The following is a 19,448-nucleotide window of genomic DNA, read 5'->3' on the forward strand; positions in this document are numbered from 1 at the left end:
GGGAGGCTGAGGCAGGAGAATGGCGTAAACCCGGGAGGCGGAGCTTGCAGTGACCTGAGATCCGGCCACTGCTCTCCAGCCTGGGCGACAGAGCGAGACTCCGTCTCAAAAAAAAATAAAGAAAAGAAAAGAAAAAAAAAGAAACAGGAAAATGATAGATAGATACATACATAGATAGACTTATAAAGAAATATTTACTTTCACATAGTTATAGTTTTGTGGTACTAGTTTTATTAAAAATTCAAACTTTTTTCAGACTGAAGCATAATTTATCTTCCATTAACAAAAACGAGGATCTTAAATCTGACATATGATTACAATTAAAATGCTGAAAGGAGTTATGAGGCATTTAAATCATCCTTGAATTAGAATGTTTGCAGCATATATCTCAGAGTTGACCTTAACACATTACCTTTGTTGCAGCATCAAAGCAGATAAATCCTGTGCTGAAGTCAATTGTGAGTCCCATTAGATGACTTTCTAGCACACATGCATAGGTCTTGCACTAGGTAGAACAGAAAGTATTGTTATTTTTCATGTTATTGATGCAATATTAATATTAAGAACTATGTGACAGCTTCTGCAGTAAGTACTTCATACAATGTCTAATTTAATATTAACAATAACTAGATAAAGAAGGGAGGATTATCAACATTTTAATGTTAATGAGACGGAAGCTGAGAGTGTTGAGTTTTATTTTTAACTTGCTAAGGTGTATGCCTGTCCAAGTTTCCAATCCTGCTCCCTCTAGTTTTATCTTTACATTGTGCTATACTGTTGGTTTTGGCTGTATTGACAATAAAGGTGGTATATAAAAAGCTTTAGGTGTAGGCAAGTTTATGTTAAGTCGTTATTTACTGTAGCCAACCATTTTCATTAAACAGAAAGATAACTATTGTTAAATAGCACTGTCTTGAATTCTCAGGATATCAATTTTATGGATATTATTAAACCACATTCTCATGCACACAAATACAAATTTAGTAACCAAGCCAAAAGAGTAGATCTTGATCTTAAGAGTCTTTCTCTGTTCTTCAATGTTGCACAAGATATTCCTACAGATATGTACCACTTTCCAATTTATTTGTTTAGAACTACAGATAATTTTTAAAAATCAACAAGCAATTACTTTCACAGTGAGTTCAGATAATATTATAATTTTCCTTTTTTCTTTTTTTTTTTTTGAAACAGAGTCTTGCTCTGTCACCCAAGCTATAGTGTAGTGGCATGATATCAGCTCACTGTAATCTCTGCCTCTTGGGTTCAAGCAATTCCCTTGCTTCAGCTTTCCGAGTAGCTGGGACTAGAGTCACCCATCACTGTGCCTGGAAAATTTTTGTATTTTTAGTAGAGATGGGGTTTCACTATCTTGGCCAGGCTGGTCTCAAACACCTGACCTCATGGTCCACCCACCTCAGCCTCCCAAAGTGCTGGGATTACAGGCGTGAGCCTCTGTGCCCAGCCTAATTTTTCATAGTAAATATGGATACCGAAATATAAAGAAAACAGGATATAAATAAAATATGAAGTAAAAACTTGAGGTTTATATATGCCACAATGTATTGTTACATCTATAAGCCAGTTTTATTTGCATTTAATTTTAAATCATGGTGGGATATTCCAATCATGAAAAATATTTGTGATTCATGTACAAGAGGAGAGAGAAGTAGAGAGAGAAACAAAGAGAGACAAGAAAAAAAGGAAGAGAAGTTTATCTGAAGCAAATTTTTAACACCTATCCTTACATTGTATTTGTTTTTACAATACCATATGTAAAACTGCACTAATTGAATCACATTCTGAATGTAATCATAACTAAATACATCAAGTTGCCTTCACCAAAAATTACATTCTTGTGTTTAAGCCTTATTAGCATAGAAAAATTATAATGATGCAAAATTATTCTTTTGGAGTTACGGTTTTTTAAAAAAAGCAGACTAAAGAACATACTTAATGGGCCTCAAAAGTTCATTTTTGGGAGTAATTATATTTGTTTAATACATGAGCATTGTGCATGCTTACATCCACCCATTAGCACTTTATTAAAACTATTATCAACATTAAGGAATGTTTAAGGCTATAAAATTTTCTCCTAATTTAGACATAATGGTTTGCTAATTTCAAGGACTGTCATTTAAACAAGAAAATGTCAGGTGAAAATAAATTCAGTGCAGCATATTAAAATTTTTCTATTAAGTTCAGCATTCCAAATTAAATTAGATTTTCTCAATAATCATTAAATTGAAACAAATAGATGTGCTATAAATTGAGACTCATTGAAGTCTCAATTTATATATAGCCTCAAGTTCTATCATTTATAATATTAATAGCATATCATGTGTATAGTTAACATATGTTTAATATTGAAACATTTAATTTGTTGTTTAATTTGTTTCCTTAAAAACAAATTATACAGAGAAAAGTCAATAAATAAATTATCCTTTTTAAGGAAGTTTAAATGAGAAACACTTCGAAAGTCAATTCATTACTTTTTTTTTCTGCTTGTTTTACAACAGAACTTATGTTCCTTCTTTATTTAATTCTCTACCAACTTTAATGCAAGTGATAAATTAAGAATATAGAAGAAAAACATGTAAGGTTCTTCATGTAAATATATTCACATACTTGAATTTTGAAAGTAACACTACAAGGTGTTCAGCTATTGATTTCTTATATAGTAAAAAAAGGTATAAAATCTGTAGAACAACTAAAAGCTAAGAAGACATTAAATATTTTACCTTTCACTTCTGACATGTATCTCACACTGGCATTGTGAATGGGCAAGGAGATAGTCCAATGTATTTCAGTGAATATCAGTTTACAGAACACAAAGCCCAGATTCAAAGATTTTATCTCTATCTAATGTATAAATATCAGGAGACTTAAAATAAAATACTAAATTGGAACCAAAATGTTAAAATTACCATGTGGTTGTTTCCAAGCAAAGTGGACTGTTGTAGAGAAATAATAATTTTCAAAACCTAAAGGTATAAATTTGAATAACAAAACTGTCAACTTGCATTCCATTAAATTATATTTTAATGCTTTAAATGGTCTTGGACCTTGACTTGGAATAAAATCATATTTAATATATTTTTGTTTCCATTTTTGATATAATATATTTTTTTTGAATTGAGGTTCTATGAGCTAATTGTGGAAACTATTTTTTAGCTATTTAAGACTTTTTAGATGCATGAAGATAAAAGAAGAGTTATTGAGAAGAGTCAGCTGAACAATTAAAAAACTATAATTGAAGTTTTCTTTCTGTCCTCTTCCTCTGATTGTAATGTCATACTGGTACAACTTGATGTGTTGACTACAGAGGTTTGTGGTCAGAAAATAGAATTCAGTTCAACATGTTCAAAATATATGTATCCAACAATCCTGTTTTAAGCAAACTTTCCAGAATGGTCAATGCTAGATTATTCACCATATTTGTTTTCATAATTAACTGTCCATGTGTGTATTTAGGTCCTTGGTCTATGGATCCATTTGCATGTGGCAAGCGCATGATAACCTTTCAGTTTGTCCACTGGTCTGCTTGAAGTCAGCCACAGAACCAACTTTGGGAGGCTGTTTCGTTCAATGGTCTTGTGAAAACAGAGGCTGAGGGCTCTATAAAGTTTGATCCAGTGTATAACTTCACAGTTAAGAAACAAAATTCAATAAATATCTGTTGACTACTCATGATGTGCAAAATGCACTGGACCATGGTTGGCACATGAATAAGATAATTCCAAACAATCTATAATTTAGTGCAGGGAATAACAAGCACATGTCACTGCAATACAAAACAGACTGAGTGTGAGCAATTCTTAAAGAAAAGACAAATACATGGAAGAATCTTACAGATGCTGCTATAAATAAGTAGAAAATATGGTATAAATTTTATCACTAAACTATGCTATTTTAAAATCTATTTCCTATAATTGTATTTCTAATCAGACGTATCAGTTTTATGATTTTTGTTCTTGTATGTGTTGATTATTTTAAGTAAAAATCTAATTGCTTTTCATGAATAGTAGGAATGAAATTGATCAGTTTGCGTTTTCTTTTCTGTAAAAAAAAAAAAACAGACAAGTATGTTATATCATGTTCAAAAGTGAGAAGAAGAGTTGTTTGAACAGAATAATTGTAGGAGGAGTATTGGCAAGCATTAGGCATGGTGGGCTGGAAATCAGAAACATGTTTCTGTATGATATGACCTTTGATAAAAAGTTTCAAAACCTCTATAAGACTTTGAAGGATGGAGGCAAAGGGAAGGCTTTCTAGAAGAAAGAGCATTGTGAGTAAATGACGCCAACCGGCTGGAAATTAGGAGGTCATATTTGGAGAACAGGAAGTGACCTTGTCAACAATTAATTAAATCAGAGTATTTTCTATACTAGATTTAAGTCAGAGTAATGTCTAATTAAAATTAGAAATATATTTTTGATTAGTAGTAGGAAATAGCCTGGAAAGATCAAGTTGTGGAAAAACTAAATTTTATTCAGAGCTGTATTACTAGTCACTAAACAAAAATGACTAATTATGGAATGTATTTGAGGTCAAGACTCCTGGAACTGTATTTTTACACTACTTTGGAATGATATTAGAATTTTAGGGGAGTGGTCATGCATCTGAGGGAACCACACATCCTGCGGTCCCACAGACTCTCACCTGTATCCGTTCTACTTCTAGAAAGGTTGCTGTCTGGAACGCTCTTTCCCACTGAGCGAGGTCACTTTCCAGCTCTACTGAGAAGTACAGGTCCTCCCCAGACTCAGACTGCACGGTGAAGCAGTGTTTCCGTCGGTCCAGCAGGTCACTGTCCTGGTGAAAACCTGGAGTTACACAGGCTGGCACACATCACTTCACATTACTAACCTGGCCATTCCTGACTGGAGCAAGGTGCGGAAGCCACAGGTAAAAAGATAACACTCTGTGAATTCACCATGTCTTCATTTCAAATTATTCCAGAATTCTGGGCTTCAAAGCCAGTAACTAAGACATGACTTCTCTGTCTTTACACTGAAGCATGTCCATAAAATAGAAGTTAGGGTTTCTGACTTCAACTCTTACTAACAATATAACCACCAAAGCATTTAACATACAAGACATGGTTTATTACTGTTCAAAGGGGTGACACACTAACTCTTCCCTTCCTTACATAACTGTTATGATGTTGAAATTAAATAATGCTTGTGAACATGTTTGTAAATTTTAAGGAACTTTATAAGCAAACTGAAATATTCTTCTCCATGAGAAATGAAAAAGAAAATGAGTCTAATTTGTCTACAGCACTAATATTACTTTAAAAAACATATTATTTACCTTACTTTGATGCTAACAATTTCTTGGCCTTACAAGAAATTTTCAACTAAAGTGTTCACAAATTTACATGTATTCCAATTTAAGAGATTTTAACATAAGAAAAAAAGTGAAGCAAATAATTTAGAAATAGAGTAACTCAGTGCAACATGTCAGATATAGCATTTTAAATACAGTCATGTGCCGCGTAAGGACAATTGGGTTAATGATAAACTGCATATTCAATAGTGATCCTATAAGGTTATAATGGAGCTGAAAAATTCCTATCCCCTAGCAATGTCATAGCCATTGTAGTGTCATAGAACAATGCATTACTCATGTGTTTGTGGTCATGCTGGTGTAAACAAATCTGCTGTGCTGACAGTTATATAAGTCTGGCACATATGATTATTATGTATGCTACATAATAATCATAATAAGAAAGACTATGCTACTGGTTTATGTATTTACTATATTATAGTTTTATTGAATTTTTTAGTGTACTCCATTTATTAAAAAAAAATAGTTAACTATAAAACAGGCTCAGGCAGTTCCTACAGAAGGTATCCAGAAGGCAGTATCATTACCATAAGAGATGACAGCTCCATGCGTGTTATTGCCCCTGAAGATCTTACAGTGGGACAAGAGGTGATGGTGGAAGACAGTGATATTGGGCATCCTGACTCTGTGTAGAACGAGGCTCATGTGTGTTTTTCTGTCTTATTTTTTTAAAAAAGTAGAGAATAAGGATATAGAATAATTTTGTACAGCTGCATAATATGTTTGTGTTTTAAGCTAAGCACTTTTGCAAAAACGTCCAAAGTAGAAAAAATTAAGTTTGTAAAGTAAAAAATATTACAGTAAGCTGAGGTTAATTTATTATTGAAGAAAAAATTATTTTTTATAAATGTAGTATAGCCTAAGTGTTCAGTGTTTATAAAGTCTATAGTGCTGTACAGTAACAGCCTAGGCCTTCACATTCACTCACCACTCACTCACTGACTCACCCACAGCAACTTCCATCCTGCAAGCTCCATTCATGGTAAGTATCCTGTACCTGTGTATCATGTTTTAAAAATCTTTTAGACTGTACTTTTACTTTATTTTTCTATGTGTAGATGTGTTTAAACAACTACTTACCATTGTGTTACTGTTGCCTACAGTATTCAGTACAGTCATATGCTATACAGCTATGCAATCTAAGAGCAATGGGCTGTACTGTATAACCTAGCCATGCAGTAGGTTACGATGTCTCAGGTTGTGTAAGCAAATTCTGTGGTGTTCGCACAACAGTGGAACCATCTAACTGAGAGGCACTTCCTGAAATATATCGCGATCATTAAATGACTCATGACTCTATATATGCTGTATATATGCAGTGTACTGAAAACTGTCAGAGGGTTAATCACTGGTATCTGTAATCATTTCTCCTAAGGAGGGATGTAAGTGTATCATTATTAAACACCCAAAATACTAGATGGAATTCTCTGCTTTGGCAAGTGTTTAAAATTAATAGCTATTTTCTTTGTTTCCCACTCGTAGTCTTATAATCTCTGGAAGAGAGCTAATGGAAGGCAGTTACTTCCAGGGTTGTACAATTTAGCTCCAACCCTTGTTGCCAGTAGATGCTCAGAAAGCTAAAATGATGATAAATGCTGTGCTTATTGATTTTCCTACTCTGTCTGAAAGGAGAAAAAAATGAAAACATAATATTTTTGTGAGTACAATCCAATGATAAATTATAAATACTTTTTAGCAGTTTTGGGGTTATAATGTCTATGGAGGCAACAAAGAGAGATAATAACCACACAAGTAAATATGTTAGTACAAATTATTGTAAGTGCTATCATAAAAAAAATAAGAGACCGGGGGCGGTGGCTCACACATCTGTAATCCCAGTACTTTGGGAGGCTGAGGCAGGCAGTTAACCTGAGGTCAGGAGTTCCAGATCAGCCTGTCCAACATCGTGAAACCCCATCTCTACTAAAAATACAAAAATTAGCCAGATGTGGTGGCGCATGCCTGTAATTCCAGCTATGCAGGAAGCTGAGGCAGGAGAATCACTTGAACCTGGACAGGGAGGTTACAGTAAGCAAAGACTGTGCCACTGCACTCCAGCGTGGGCAGCAAAAGGGAAACTCCATCTCAAAAATGGAAGAAGAAGAAGAAGAAGAAAGAAGAAGAAGAAAGAGAAGGAGAAGGAGAAGGAGAAGGAGAAGGAGGAGAAGGAGAAGGAGAAGGAGAAGGAGAAGGAGAAGGAGAAGGAGAAGGAGAAGGAGAAGGAGAAGGAGAAGGAGAAGGAGGAGAAGGAGGAGGAGGAGGAGGAGGAGAAGAAACAGAAGAAGCAGCTGCGCAGGAAGAGGTAGAGGAAGAAGAAGGTATTACATCACAATACATTGAAAAAAGCCAGAGGAATGTTTTCTAGGAAATAAATTTTAAATAGTGGCTGAAAATGAGTAGAAGATTAAAGATAAAGTATAGAAAAAGGGTGTTCTTTCCAGAGAGTGGATGGGGCTGGTTGGGACCAAGTGAGGCACTTCAGAAATTCAAAAAAAAAAAAAAAAAAAAAAAGGTGGCAGAAACATTGAGACCTAAAGCTAGGGAAAGACATGGGATGATTGGTCTGGTTATAAATTTTGGACTTGAACACAGTATAATGACAAGCTACTATAGCAAAAATTTTAGTATGCCCTCTCTTTATACTGCAGATATTTCAACATCTACATTAGCTTTTTAAATTGATAAATTGGCACAAAAACTATAATTCAACATTGCAGTTTCCAGAAACTTTGCCAATTTTATGGTTTATTAAATTGGCCTTAATCTACATTATAATAAAAATGTTATCTAATGTCATTATTAGTCAGAAAAATTTGGTATTTTTTCCTTTTCATAAATCACATGTAGCAATAGGATCTTAAAATGGCCTTCATGTAAGATTTTCTATTCTCTTGGCAAAACTTTACTCCTTTACTCTTTTAAAACTCAATTTAAGATCTTCTGTTATATTACCCAAGTGATGACTTTCTCTCAGACAAAGGATCCTCTAATCAAGTCTGCAAATACAGTTTCAGCATATCTGAAAACTTCTTGCAATTTCCTATTGTTATTTATAAGATATTTCTCATGAACTCACTCATACCACAAATTGCATCTGAGCACCCAGGTCTCATTTTAGTGAGGGAGAGAAATATGTTAAAATAATGAGCATATGACAGTGCTATAGAGGTAACATGCTAAGGAAGCAGAATAAGGAGTGATAAATCATCTTGAGGGAAAGTGGGAGGGGGAAAGTTGTATTGTAGGGAGAGACTGTAGTACCATCAAGGACTTAAAGACAAATGCAAGAGCAATGTGATGCAAGCCTTTAAAAGACCAGATGATCCTGCTAAGAAATTCACAGAATGCACTTGCTAGGAAAAGATATTGGAGAGTTTCAAGTGAGAAGGAGGCAGCATAGACTCTAAGTTTGAGATGGCTAAGAGTGGATGAGCGGGAGGAGTAGAAAGTTCAGAAAAAGCCAAGGATCCTTTATCAGAAATTCAGTGAAAAGTGACTATAGTTCAATTATTCTAAAGGTCTACTTTCAAAGTAATCATGTAAAATCATTGACACTAGATTTCTCTTACTAGAGTTTCTACCTTTGCTGCCTATAACATTTCAATAGATTATGTTCCTTTATGGTTGCAGTCATTATCAAGTTATATGCAAGGAATTATATATATATATATATCTGCAAAGCTAAATAACATACTCTTAGAGGCTGGCATTGACTAAAAGTATTAGCATAATAAGGAGTATTTACACATGATTATTCACATAGGTATAAGTAAGAATGTATATATTCCTCTTTCTCACCCTCATTCTCTCACTCACACACATGCAGGAGCTGTCAGAAGGTGATAAGTACAAAAGCTCTAGCTTCAAAATTCTGTCTGGATTTGAATCTCCTCTCTTTTATTTATTAGTAGGTAATCTTTGGCAAGTTGATTACCATATAATAGCTTCCTTCACTCATCACTAAAGTGGAAATAATTAATTGATCTGATGATTAAATAAGATACTATATTTAATTATTTGCTTAGTCTCTAATACTTGGAAATAATGTTGGGTATTTCTGTTGTCAGTGTTGATTCAATAAAATAAATATAGATAAATATTTATATCATTTCCTAACTTGCCTTCTATGGCTTGCTCTCTGCATGCATTTCTCTTTTGTCAAAGTGTGACTTATACCCGAGTAGAAACAATAGCCTCCAGAATACTTTTTTGCTAATTGGAAAGTATCATTTAATAATGGTAATGATAATAATAATAGCTAAACACAACAAGAACACATTTTTTGCATTTTTCTCAATTTTCTCACTTCTCCAGAAGTATCTTCTATTTTGTTAGGTTTGTTCCAAGTCCCCTGAATACTTTCTGTAGACAAATAACCATATGCTGTCCTTCATTGGAGACCTCTCAGATGTATAAAGCAATATTACAAAGAAACAACAGGGTTTTTTTTTCAAGATAGCTGACTAGATGCTTTTCCAGGGTACTTCATCCACTTAGAAGAATAACAATGATGTGTAGACAATCACACTTTGCACATATGAAAGCAAAATCAAATGTTGGGACCCCGAACTCACTATACCAAAGGGCTAAGCTTAGGTAGTGAGTCATGAAAAAACTCCCTTCCTTTCATTCCCAAAAAGCTGTAATTTCATGTTTACTTTACTTTACATAAAATATGGCTTTTCTGCACATGAATAAGATCCTCACAAGAATGTGCCCTCTTATTTCTTTGCCTACCCAGACTTTTTTTCTTTCTTCTTCCTCCTGCTTGCTTTTTCCCTGTTAAATATTGAAGTTCCCAGAACCCTTTTTAAAAAAAGCACAGGGTCCAGATCTCCTTGTGATTTGTGTTTCTTTTTCCCAGGCATGTTCTCAACCTTGGCAAAATAAACCTCTAATTGATTAAGATCCACCTCAGTCACTTTTTTGTTTACAAACATATTATCCAAGAGAGAACACAGGAGTTCAACAGAAACACATGAAGAAACTCCAGAATCTGACCAGAAAAAGAAGAGCAGTCAGCCTGTGTGGCTGGGACTGGCTGAAAATGAGAAGACAGTAAATTCCCAGTACGGGAGAGGGTGAGTGAGTATCTCTCTGTGGTCCACTTTCCCACTATAGATTCATGTAATTCAGGCCACGGTAGAGCACCATGACTTTTCTAAGCCCTAGATCTACCTTGGGGAGTGGCTGGGAGACCATAAGAAGTACCCACTCTGGGACCTGGGAACCTACAACAGAACACCATTCTTGATCCTAGCTCTTTGCAAGCTGTGCACAGTCCTGAAAACTAGCAGCAGTGGCAGACTTTGGCATTAAATACACTCTAACTGTATCCTGGGGATCTGGATCTCAAGCAGGGAAGACGTTCCCACAGCTGTAACTGATAATCAAGTATGGCATGGGCTCCAGCCATTGGCATGTTGGAACCAGGCTCACCCCATCTTTCACTTCATCCCCTTCCCCCGCCAGAGCAGGAGGGGATTTGCTTGGGAGGTATAGTGTTGGGCTGGGCAGTGACTCCTAAGGCCTGGGGCAGCTTGTGTTGACAACTAGAAGCAAACTGCACTAACTAAGTGAATATCCAAACCTACTGACAAAGTTGAGAAGGTGGTGGGCCCCACCAAAACTGCGGCATGAGAGAAAATCAGATCTCACTCCTCTTGGCCAAGGTAGCAGTACTTGAGTCCACACCTTTATCCTTATATACCCACAAATTAGAAAACCTAGAGGAAATGGACAAATTCCTGAAAACTTACTACCTCCTCAGATTGAATCAGGAAGAAATAGAAACCTTGAATAGACAAATAACAACATTGGATTTAAAATCCAATAAAAAAATCTCCCAACTAAGAAAAACCTCCCAACAAAGAAAATCCCAGGGACAGATGGCTTCACATCCAAATTCTAGCAAATGTACAAGGAAGGACTGGTACCAATACTCCTGAAACTTTTCAAAAAATTGAAAAGGAATTTCTCCCTAACTTATTATACAAACTATATCACCCTGATATCAAAGTCAGGCAGAAACACAACAAAAAAATAAAACTACAGACCTATATCCTTAATTAACACAGATATAAAAAATCTCAACAAATTCTCAGCAAACTAAATCCAATACATCAAAAAGATATTACATCATGATCAACTCAATTTTACACCAGAAATGCAAGAATGATTCAACATATGCAAACAAATAAATGTCATATATTACCTAAACAGAATTAAGGTCAAAAGTCATTTGATCATCTTAATAGATACAGAAAAAGAATTTTTTTAAATTCAACATTGCTTCATAAGAGCACAATCTCAAAACCCTCAATAAATGAGGCATAGAAGGAACATACCTCAAAATAATAAAGGTCATATATGACAAACCCACAGTCAACATCGTACTGAAAATGGAGAAGTTGAAACATTCCCTATAAGAACTGGAATATAAGAGGAATATCCACTCTTAACACTCCTATTTAACACAGTAATATAGTACTAGACAGAACAATCAGGCAACAGAAACAAACCAAAGGCACCCGAATTGGAAAACAGGAAGTCAATTATCCTTGTTTGCTGATGATATAATCAGGCATCTCAAAAAATCTAAAGACTACACCAAAAAACTTTTAGATTTGATAAATAAATTTAATAAAGTTTCACAATACAAAATTAACATACAAAAATCTGTAGCTTTTCTATATAGCAACAATAATGCAGTTGAAAAGAGGACAATCTTATTTACAATAACTTCCAAAAAAATTCAGAAATATATTTAAGCAAGGCTGTGAAAGAGCTCCACAAGAAAAACTACAAAACACTGATAGAATAAATTATAGTTGATACAAGCAAATGACAAAACAGCCCATACTCATGGATCAATAGAATTAATACTGTTAAAATGACCATATTTCCCAAAACAATTTACAATTTCAATGCAATGCCTATCAAAATACCAATGACATATTTCACAGATTAGAAAATTATAAATTCTAAAATTTATATGGAATCCCAAAAGACCCCAAATTAGCCAAAGCAATCATAAACAAAAATAACAAAGCTGGAGGCATCACCTTACCTGACTTCAAATAATACGAGATGTCTATAGTAAGCAAAATAGCATGGTACTGGCATAAAAACAGAAAAATAGATCAATTAAACAAAAAAGAGATCTCAGAAATAAAGCCATATACCTACAGCCAAGTGAAATTTGTCAAAGTCAACAAAAATATACACTGGTTAAGGGACATTTGCTTTCATAAATGGTGCTAGGAAAATTGGGTGGCCATATGCAGTAAATGAAACCAGATTCCTATCACTCATCATATTAACAAAATTAACTCAAGGTGAATTAAAGACCATAAGACTAGAAGAAAACCTAGGGACATCTTCTGTACATTGGCCTAGGCAAATATTTTATGACCAAGTCCTCAAAGAAAACAAAAACAGGCAAATAGGACTTCATTAAATTGAAAACTTCTCAAATCAAAAGAAATAACTGACAAAGTAAATATACAACCTAAGAATGAGAAAAAAATTTTCAAACCATGCAACTAAGAGAGGGCTAATATTCAGAATATATTAGGAACTCAGACAACTCAACAAGAAGAAAACAGCCCCATTAAAAAGTGGGCAATGGACATGAACAGACGTTTTGTCAGAAGAAAACATACAAGTGACCATGAGACATATGAAAAAATGCTCAACATCACTAATCGTAAGATAAATTCAGATTTATACCACAATGAGATGCCATCTTATCCAAGTCAGAATGACTATTACTAAAATGTCATAAAACAACAGATTTCATGAGGATGTAGAGTAAAGGAAATGCTTATACATTGTTGGTGGAAATGTACATTAGTACAACCTTTATGGAAAACAACATGGAGATTCCACAACAAAATAAAAATAGAACTACCATTCAATCTAGCAATTCCACTACTGGGTATATACCCAGTAGGAAAAGAAACCATTTTATCAAAGCAAGACCTGCACTTATGTTTATCACAGGACTGTTCACAATAGCAAACATATGGAATCAACCTAGGTGTTGAATAATAAAAATTATATATATACATACATATATATAATTCAATACTACTCATCCATTGAAAATAATACAATTATGTCTTTTGCAGCAACATTGATGGAACTGGAGGCTATTATCCTAAATGAAATAACTCAGAAACAGAAAGTCAAATACTGTATATCCTCACCTATAAGTAGGAACTAAACAATGGGTAAGTCTGGACATATAGAATGGAATAATTGACATTGAAGACTTCAAAAGGTAAGAGAGTGGAAGATGGGTAAAGGTTAAAAATTTACCTATTTGGGTAACTGGTGCACTAGAAGCTCACATTTCACCACTATAAAATATATGCATGCAAGAAATTACACTTGTACCTCTTAAGTATAAATAAATAAATAAATAAGAAAGAAAGAAAGAAAAAACAAAGACAAAAATTAAAACTCACTTATAATTCCTTCATTTAGGAATAATAACTATTAATATTTTGGCTTATCTACTCAGTGAATAAACTATACTTGACTGTCAGAAACAGTGTATTGCTAAGCATTTTGTGTATCTATTATAAATGGTATTGTTCTTTTGATTTTTTTTAAAACATTGGTTGTTAATGTAAAGAAACCCTACTAATTTTTGTGTTGATATTGTATCCTGCAAATTTACTAAATGTGTTTCTATTTCTAACAGTTTTTGTGTGTGTGCATGAGTGGGAGGATCTTGGGATTTTTTTTAACATATGAGATCATGTCACCTGCAAACAAGGACAATTTAGCATTTTCTTTTTTAGTTTGTATGCCATTTATTTCTTCCTCTTGCCTAATTTCTCTGGCTTGGACCTTCAACACTATAATGAATAGGAGTGGTGATAGTGGACATTCTTGTCTTGTTTCAGGTCTTACAGGAGATGCTTTTAACTTTTCCTTGTTGAGAATAATGTTGGTTTTTGACTTGTCATATATGGCCTTTATTGTGTTGAAGTACATTTCTTTTATAACTACTCTGTTGGCAGTTCTTTTTTAATCATAAAAGACTGTTGAATTTTGTCAAATGCTTTGTGTTTTATAAAATGATTATATGATATTTGTCCTTCATTTCATTAATGTGGTGTATCCCATTTATTAATTTGCAAATGTTGAACCATCCTTGCATTCCAAGGATAAATCCCACTTGATCACGGTAAATGATTATTTTAATGTGTTGTTGAATTTGTTTGGCTAGTATTATGTTGAGTATTTTCACAGTTATGTTTATAAAGTGTGTTGTCCTATAATTTTCTTTTCTTGTGATGTCTTTGCCTTTGGTATCAGGGTAATGCTATCCTCATAAAAAGAGTTTGGAAGTGTTACCTCATGAATTATTCAGAGTAATTGGTAGAGAATTGGCATCAGTTCTTTAAAAATGTTTGATAGAATTCAACAGTGAGGCCATCAGGCCTTGGACTTTTCTTTGATGGGAAACTTCTTATTACTGATTCAGTATCCTCACTCATTGATGGTCTCTTCAGATTTTTATTTATTCAGCATTTACTCTTAGTAGGTTGTATGTGTCCCAGAATGCATTCATTTACTCTAGATTATCCAATTTGTTGTCATATACCTTTTCATAAATTTGCTTATGATCCTTTTTATTTCTGTGGTATCAGATGTAATGTTTCATTTTTAATTGCTGATTTTATTTGTTTGAGCCTTTTATCTTTTTCTTAGTTTAGCTAAAGATTGTGAATGTGATATATTTTTCAAAAAAAACCTCTTCATTTCCTTAGTCTTTCTTTTCTAGTCTCTAATTCATTTATTTATTTTTTTTATTATTTTCTTCCTTCTAATAATTTTGGACTGTTTCCTCTTGCTTTTCTGGTTTGTTGAGGCATAATATTAGGTTACTTATATGAAATCTTTCTTCCTTTGTAATGTACGTGGTTGTTGATACAAACTTCCCTGTAAGATTTGCTTTTCTGTATCCCACAGGTTTTGGTATGTTATGTTTTCATTTTCATTTGTCTCAAGAAATTTTTAAATGTATCTTTTAATTTTATCATTGACCCATTGGTTGTTCAGGAGCATGTCATTTAATATTCATATATTTGTGAATTTATAAAATTCTTACTCTTATTGATTTCTAGTTTCATATTACTGAGGTTGAAAAAAGTACTTGATATGATTTTAATCTTCATAAATTTGCTGAGACTTGTCTTGTGGCTTAAATGATTTATCTTGGAGAATATCCCATGTGTGCTTGAGCAGAATGTGCATTCTGTTGCTGTTAAGTGGAATGTTCTACAAATGTCTATTAGGTCCATTTGGTCTAATGTGTTAATTCAAATCAATATTTCCTTATTAATTTTCTGTCTGGGTGATCTGTCCAATTTTGAAGCCTCTATAATTATTTATTGCAATTCATCTCTCTTTTCAGATCCTTTAATATTAGCTTTATATATTTAGGTGCTCTACTGCTGGGTGCATTTATATATCTAAAATTGTTACATACTCTTAAAGAACGTACCCCTTTATCACTATATAATGTTCTTCTTCGTCTCTTTTTATGGTTTTTGATTCAACATCTGCTTTGTTTAAGACAAGTATTGCTACATCTGATTCTTTTGAGTTTCTATTTGCATGGAATGTCTTTTTGTATTTCTTCCATGTGTGTCCTTAAAAGGGAGGTACATGTATTGCAATCAGCATATAGTTGGGTTTTGTTTTTATCCATTCATTCACTTATTAGAGAATTTATTTCATTTCTAATCAAGGTGAGCATTGATAGTTAAGGATTTACTACTGATACTTAGTTGTTTTATGTGTTTTTTTGTTTATTTCATAGATTTTTTTCATTTTTCATCTCTTGCTGTCTTTCTTTGTGGTTTCATGGTTTTATATAGTCATATGTTTTGAATTTGTTTCATGTTTATTTTGTGCAGGTCATGCAGAATTTTGCTATTTGGTTACCAGGAAGCTTACAATAGTCTATTTCACAGTCTATTTCTATTACTTATAATTGTCTGTTTCAAGCTGACAACTTTGATTGCATAAAACCACTTTATACGTGAAAACATTTTCAACTACTGCAAAAAGTAATTTATTTTTACAATTATTAACTTTAAATAAATTTTTAAATAATTGTAAATAGAACATTACATTTGGGATATTTTAAACATTATTTTAAAAATCAAATGAATATTAATATATGCAAATTAATTCTTTATTTCTGAGTTTTAGTTGCTTTATCTGAGAAAAAGAAAGGAGAATACAAGTTTAAATTTCCTCCTCCTTCTTAGGAAACTATAATCCCTAATATAAATTGACATATTCTTCAAATATCATCTCTAGTTTAATCTTTATAGTAATCCACCAAAGTTGGCTATAATTTAATGTATCTAATGAGGGAAATAGGTCTCAAGCACATTGATAACTTTCTCACTTTAGAAGCTATTAATACTTGGCCTAAAAATTAAAAATGTTAGTTTGGGAGACATTCAGCTTGAATTTGAATGCCACTTTTGACTACTCCTTTTATCTCTCTAAGAATTAGTGTAGGCATTTTCAATAAGAGATGATACTGCCTGATAGTACCTGCCTTATGGTTCCTGTGAAGATTAAAAGAATTGATTGATGTGTATCACTTAGAAAAAGTGACTTGAACATACTAAGTAGTCCATAATATTACTAATATCTCATAATGTGACTAATAACTATAATATTAACCATAAATGAAATAGACTACTATTACAAAACTAGAGCATATTTAACAATGAATCCTGTACATGCTGTGGTACCCATGCACCTAAGAATACACACACACACATACAGTGTGATATTGTGTGATGTTGCATGGTAGAATACAATGTATATAAGGCAGAGACGAGAAGACTTCATCTTTTAACACAATTAGCTAACAGTATTCACATTGAAGTGAAAACACGCTCACCAGAATTGTGTACTATATAGATAAATCTGACTCTTCCTCCATTCTCTAGAGATCATGTGCTGTATGTGTATGTGTGCCCAAAAAGTGTATGACTTCTATGCTAGCTTAAAATAGCTGCATAAATACAAATACTGATCTCTATAGATATGTATTTATTATTCCTTTAACAATAGTATTTTCTATTTGAAGAATATCATTTATATTATATTATTATATTATGAAATGTTTTCATGGATATTATTTCATTTTCCATTCTGCCTTTGAAAAAATTAAGGTTTGAAAAGGCCAAATGACAAACAAGTTCAAATATTGAAGACTCAGAGATTCTGAAATTTACGGGTAAAATATGTTTTTTAAAAAATATAACCACCTTCGACAGTTTTTTGTATAATCAGAGTTAGAAAACATATTCAAAGATTAGCAATTTTAGGCTTGGAAATCTATGCGGGCAAAGGGGCTTTTATAAGGTAGATACTGGATGAACTCCTGGACACCATTATTACCCTGGAGGACTGGTAGTTTAAATGGCATAGTTCTTTCTGGCAGCTCTCTCATTTCACTAGCATTTACCTCATTCAGAAACAAATACATTAACCAATCTCTTGGAGCAAAAGCAAGGTTATTTTCCTACGTTTATCATAAGCAGAGAATACATTGACCACAACCATGCTTTTGTTCTTCTAACATGCCCCTTTGTTTATAGCATCCTTACTGATTTATTTGTTAAATCTGTGTACACATCATGGCTTAATTTCTTTCACTAACTTAATATGTCTTAGATTTAGCTTTCCACTGGGCTGGGAGAAATAAAGCTCTATTTTTTGTTTTTTTTTTTTAAAGGTGAATTTCAGTAAAGGTAGATAGCACATATGGAAAAATGCTGTGCAACTTCAAAGGGAAAATACTTTTTTATATGATAATTTCTTAAAATATGGATAGATCATATGTAGAATGTAATTATCATAAAAACCCTTTTTATCACTGCATTCTTGAACTTTTTATTTAATATACTTAAATCAGTTTTCATTATTATTTTGATTGACATCAGACAGAATTTTCCCTAAGACATTGTTATTGAAACAGAAAGAAATTTTACTACCATAAATTAGTATTCCTAGAACCAGAAAAGCAAACAAACAAGAGATACACAAAACAAAATTAGTTTCTTATAATATTGTTGAAGAGATTACTTTCAAAATTGCTTACTGAGATTAATCTAAACCAGGATTAATAGTTCTAGGATTCATCTTCCAGCTTTTAACTCTAATATTCTATCTCTTAGACTAATTGTATCATAATAAAAAATGTTCTCAAATTCATGCTTAGAAAACACACAGACAGAGAGCATGTGGTTTTCCAGAGAAATGGCTACCCAGTGAGGGGGAAATACTACTTGTTTATATAAGTGGGGATATCAGAGGATCACAAACACTAGGAATTATGGTTGGTCATTTGGTCCTGCCTCCAAAAAATAATTCAAACAAACCCACATTTAAATGTCTACTAAGAATGAAATTACAATTCTTAATCTTTAATACTTTGTATGTAGAATTTGTTCTTCAATGTTCCAGTCTCCCTTTTTGAAAACTTTACCCTCACATGGCAGCTTATACTAATTTTTTTTCCTAATCTTTCCTCAATTGTTATTAAAAACAGTTGGTCACCACTTTTTCAAAAGTAACCTTTTATGTCCTTGAGGACAATTATGAAATCTCCTTTCAGCTTTCTCTTTATAAAATCAAATGAAGCAAATGATTGGACCTTCCTCACAGGTGCTATGTTTTAGCTATTTAATTATCCTAGTGTCCGTCCACTGCAACTTATTCCACTTTTCCCAAATCCCTCAAGTAGTAAAAACCATAAAGTAGCAGAATGGACTCATATGGATCTGACCACCATGGGATATAAAGGGAATACTTGTGTCACTTGAAATTGCTCTCCTATTTATATACCTTAGTATACTGTATTAGCATCTTGCCTAGGGAGATGTAAAAAGTGCAGATCATTGTGGGAAATGGTATCTGGCAGCAAAATGTCTCATAAAATGTGTTCAATTAGTCCTGCACATTTTGTCAGATGAAGAGGAAGGTTTTGGCCAAACTATTCAATTAGTACTCATTAATATGGATGATATCATCTTTGATCTGGCTTCTGA

The 19,448-nt window shown here is 33.2% G+C and overlaps 1 protein-coding gene across 2 annotated transcripts in view; it reads right to left on the reverse strand.

Moving 5' to 3' along the window:
• Positions 1-19,448, reverse strand: part of SNTG1 (syntrophin, gamma 1) — an 893,287-nt gene that overhangs the window by 100,176 nt on the left and 773,663 nt on the right. For both annotated transcript variants that reach the window (XM_011945675.1, XM_011945673.1), the window contains 2 exons: positions 4,660-4,812; positions 413-505 (listed from right to left, as the gene is read on the reverse strand). In XM_011945675.1, coding sequence (XP_011801065.1) covers positions 413-505; positions 4,660-4,812 — 246 coding nt within the window. The remainder of the gene's footprint in view (positions 1-412; positions 506-4,659; positions 4,813-19,448) is intronic.

Source organism: Colobus angolensis, unplaced genomic scaffold (genome assembly GCF_000951035.1).
Source record: "Colobus angolensis palliatus isolate OR3802 unplaced genomic scaffold, Cang.pa_1.0 Scaffold243, whole genome shotgun sequence".
Classification (NCBI taxonomy): Eukaryota; Metazoa; Chordata; class Mammalia; order Primates; family Cercopithecidae; genus Colobus; species Colobus angolensis.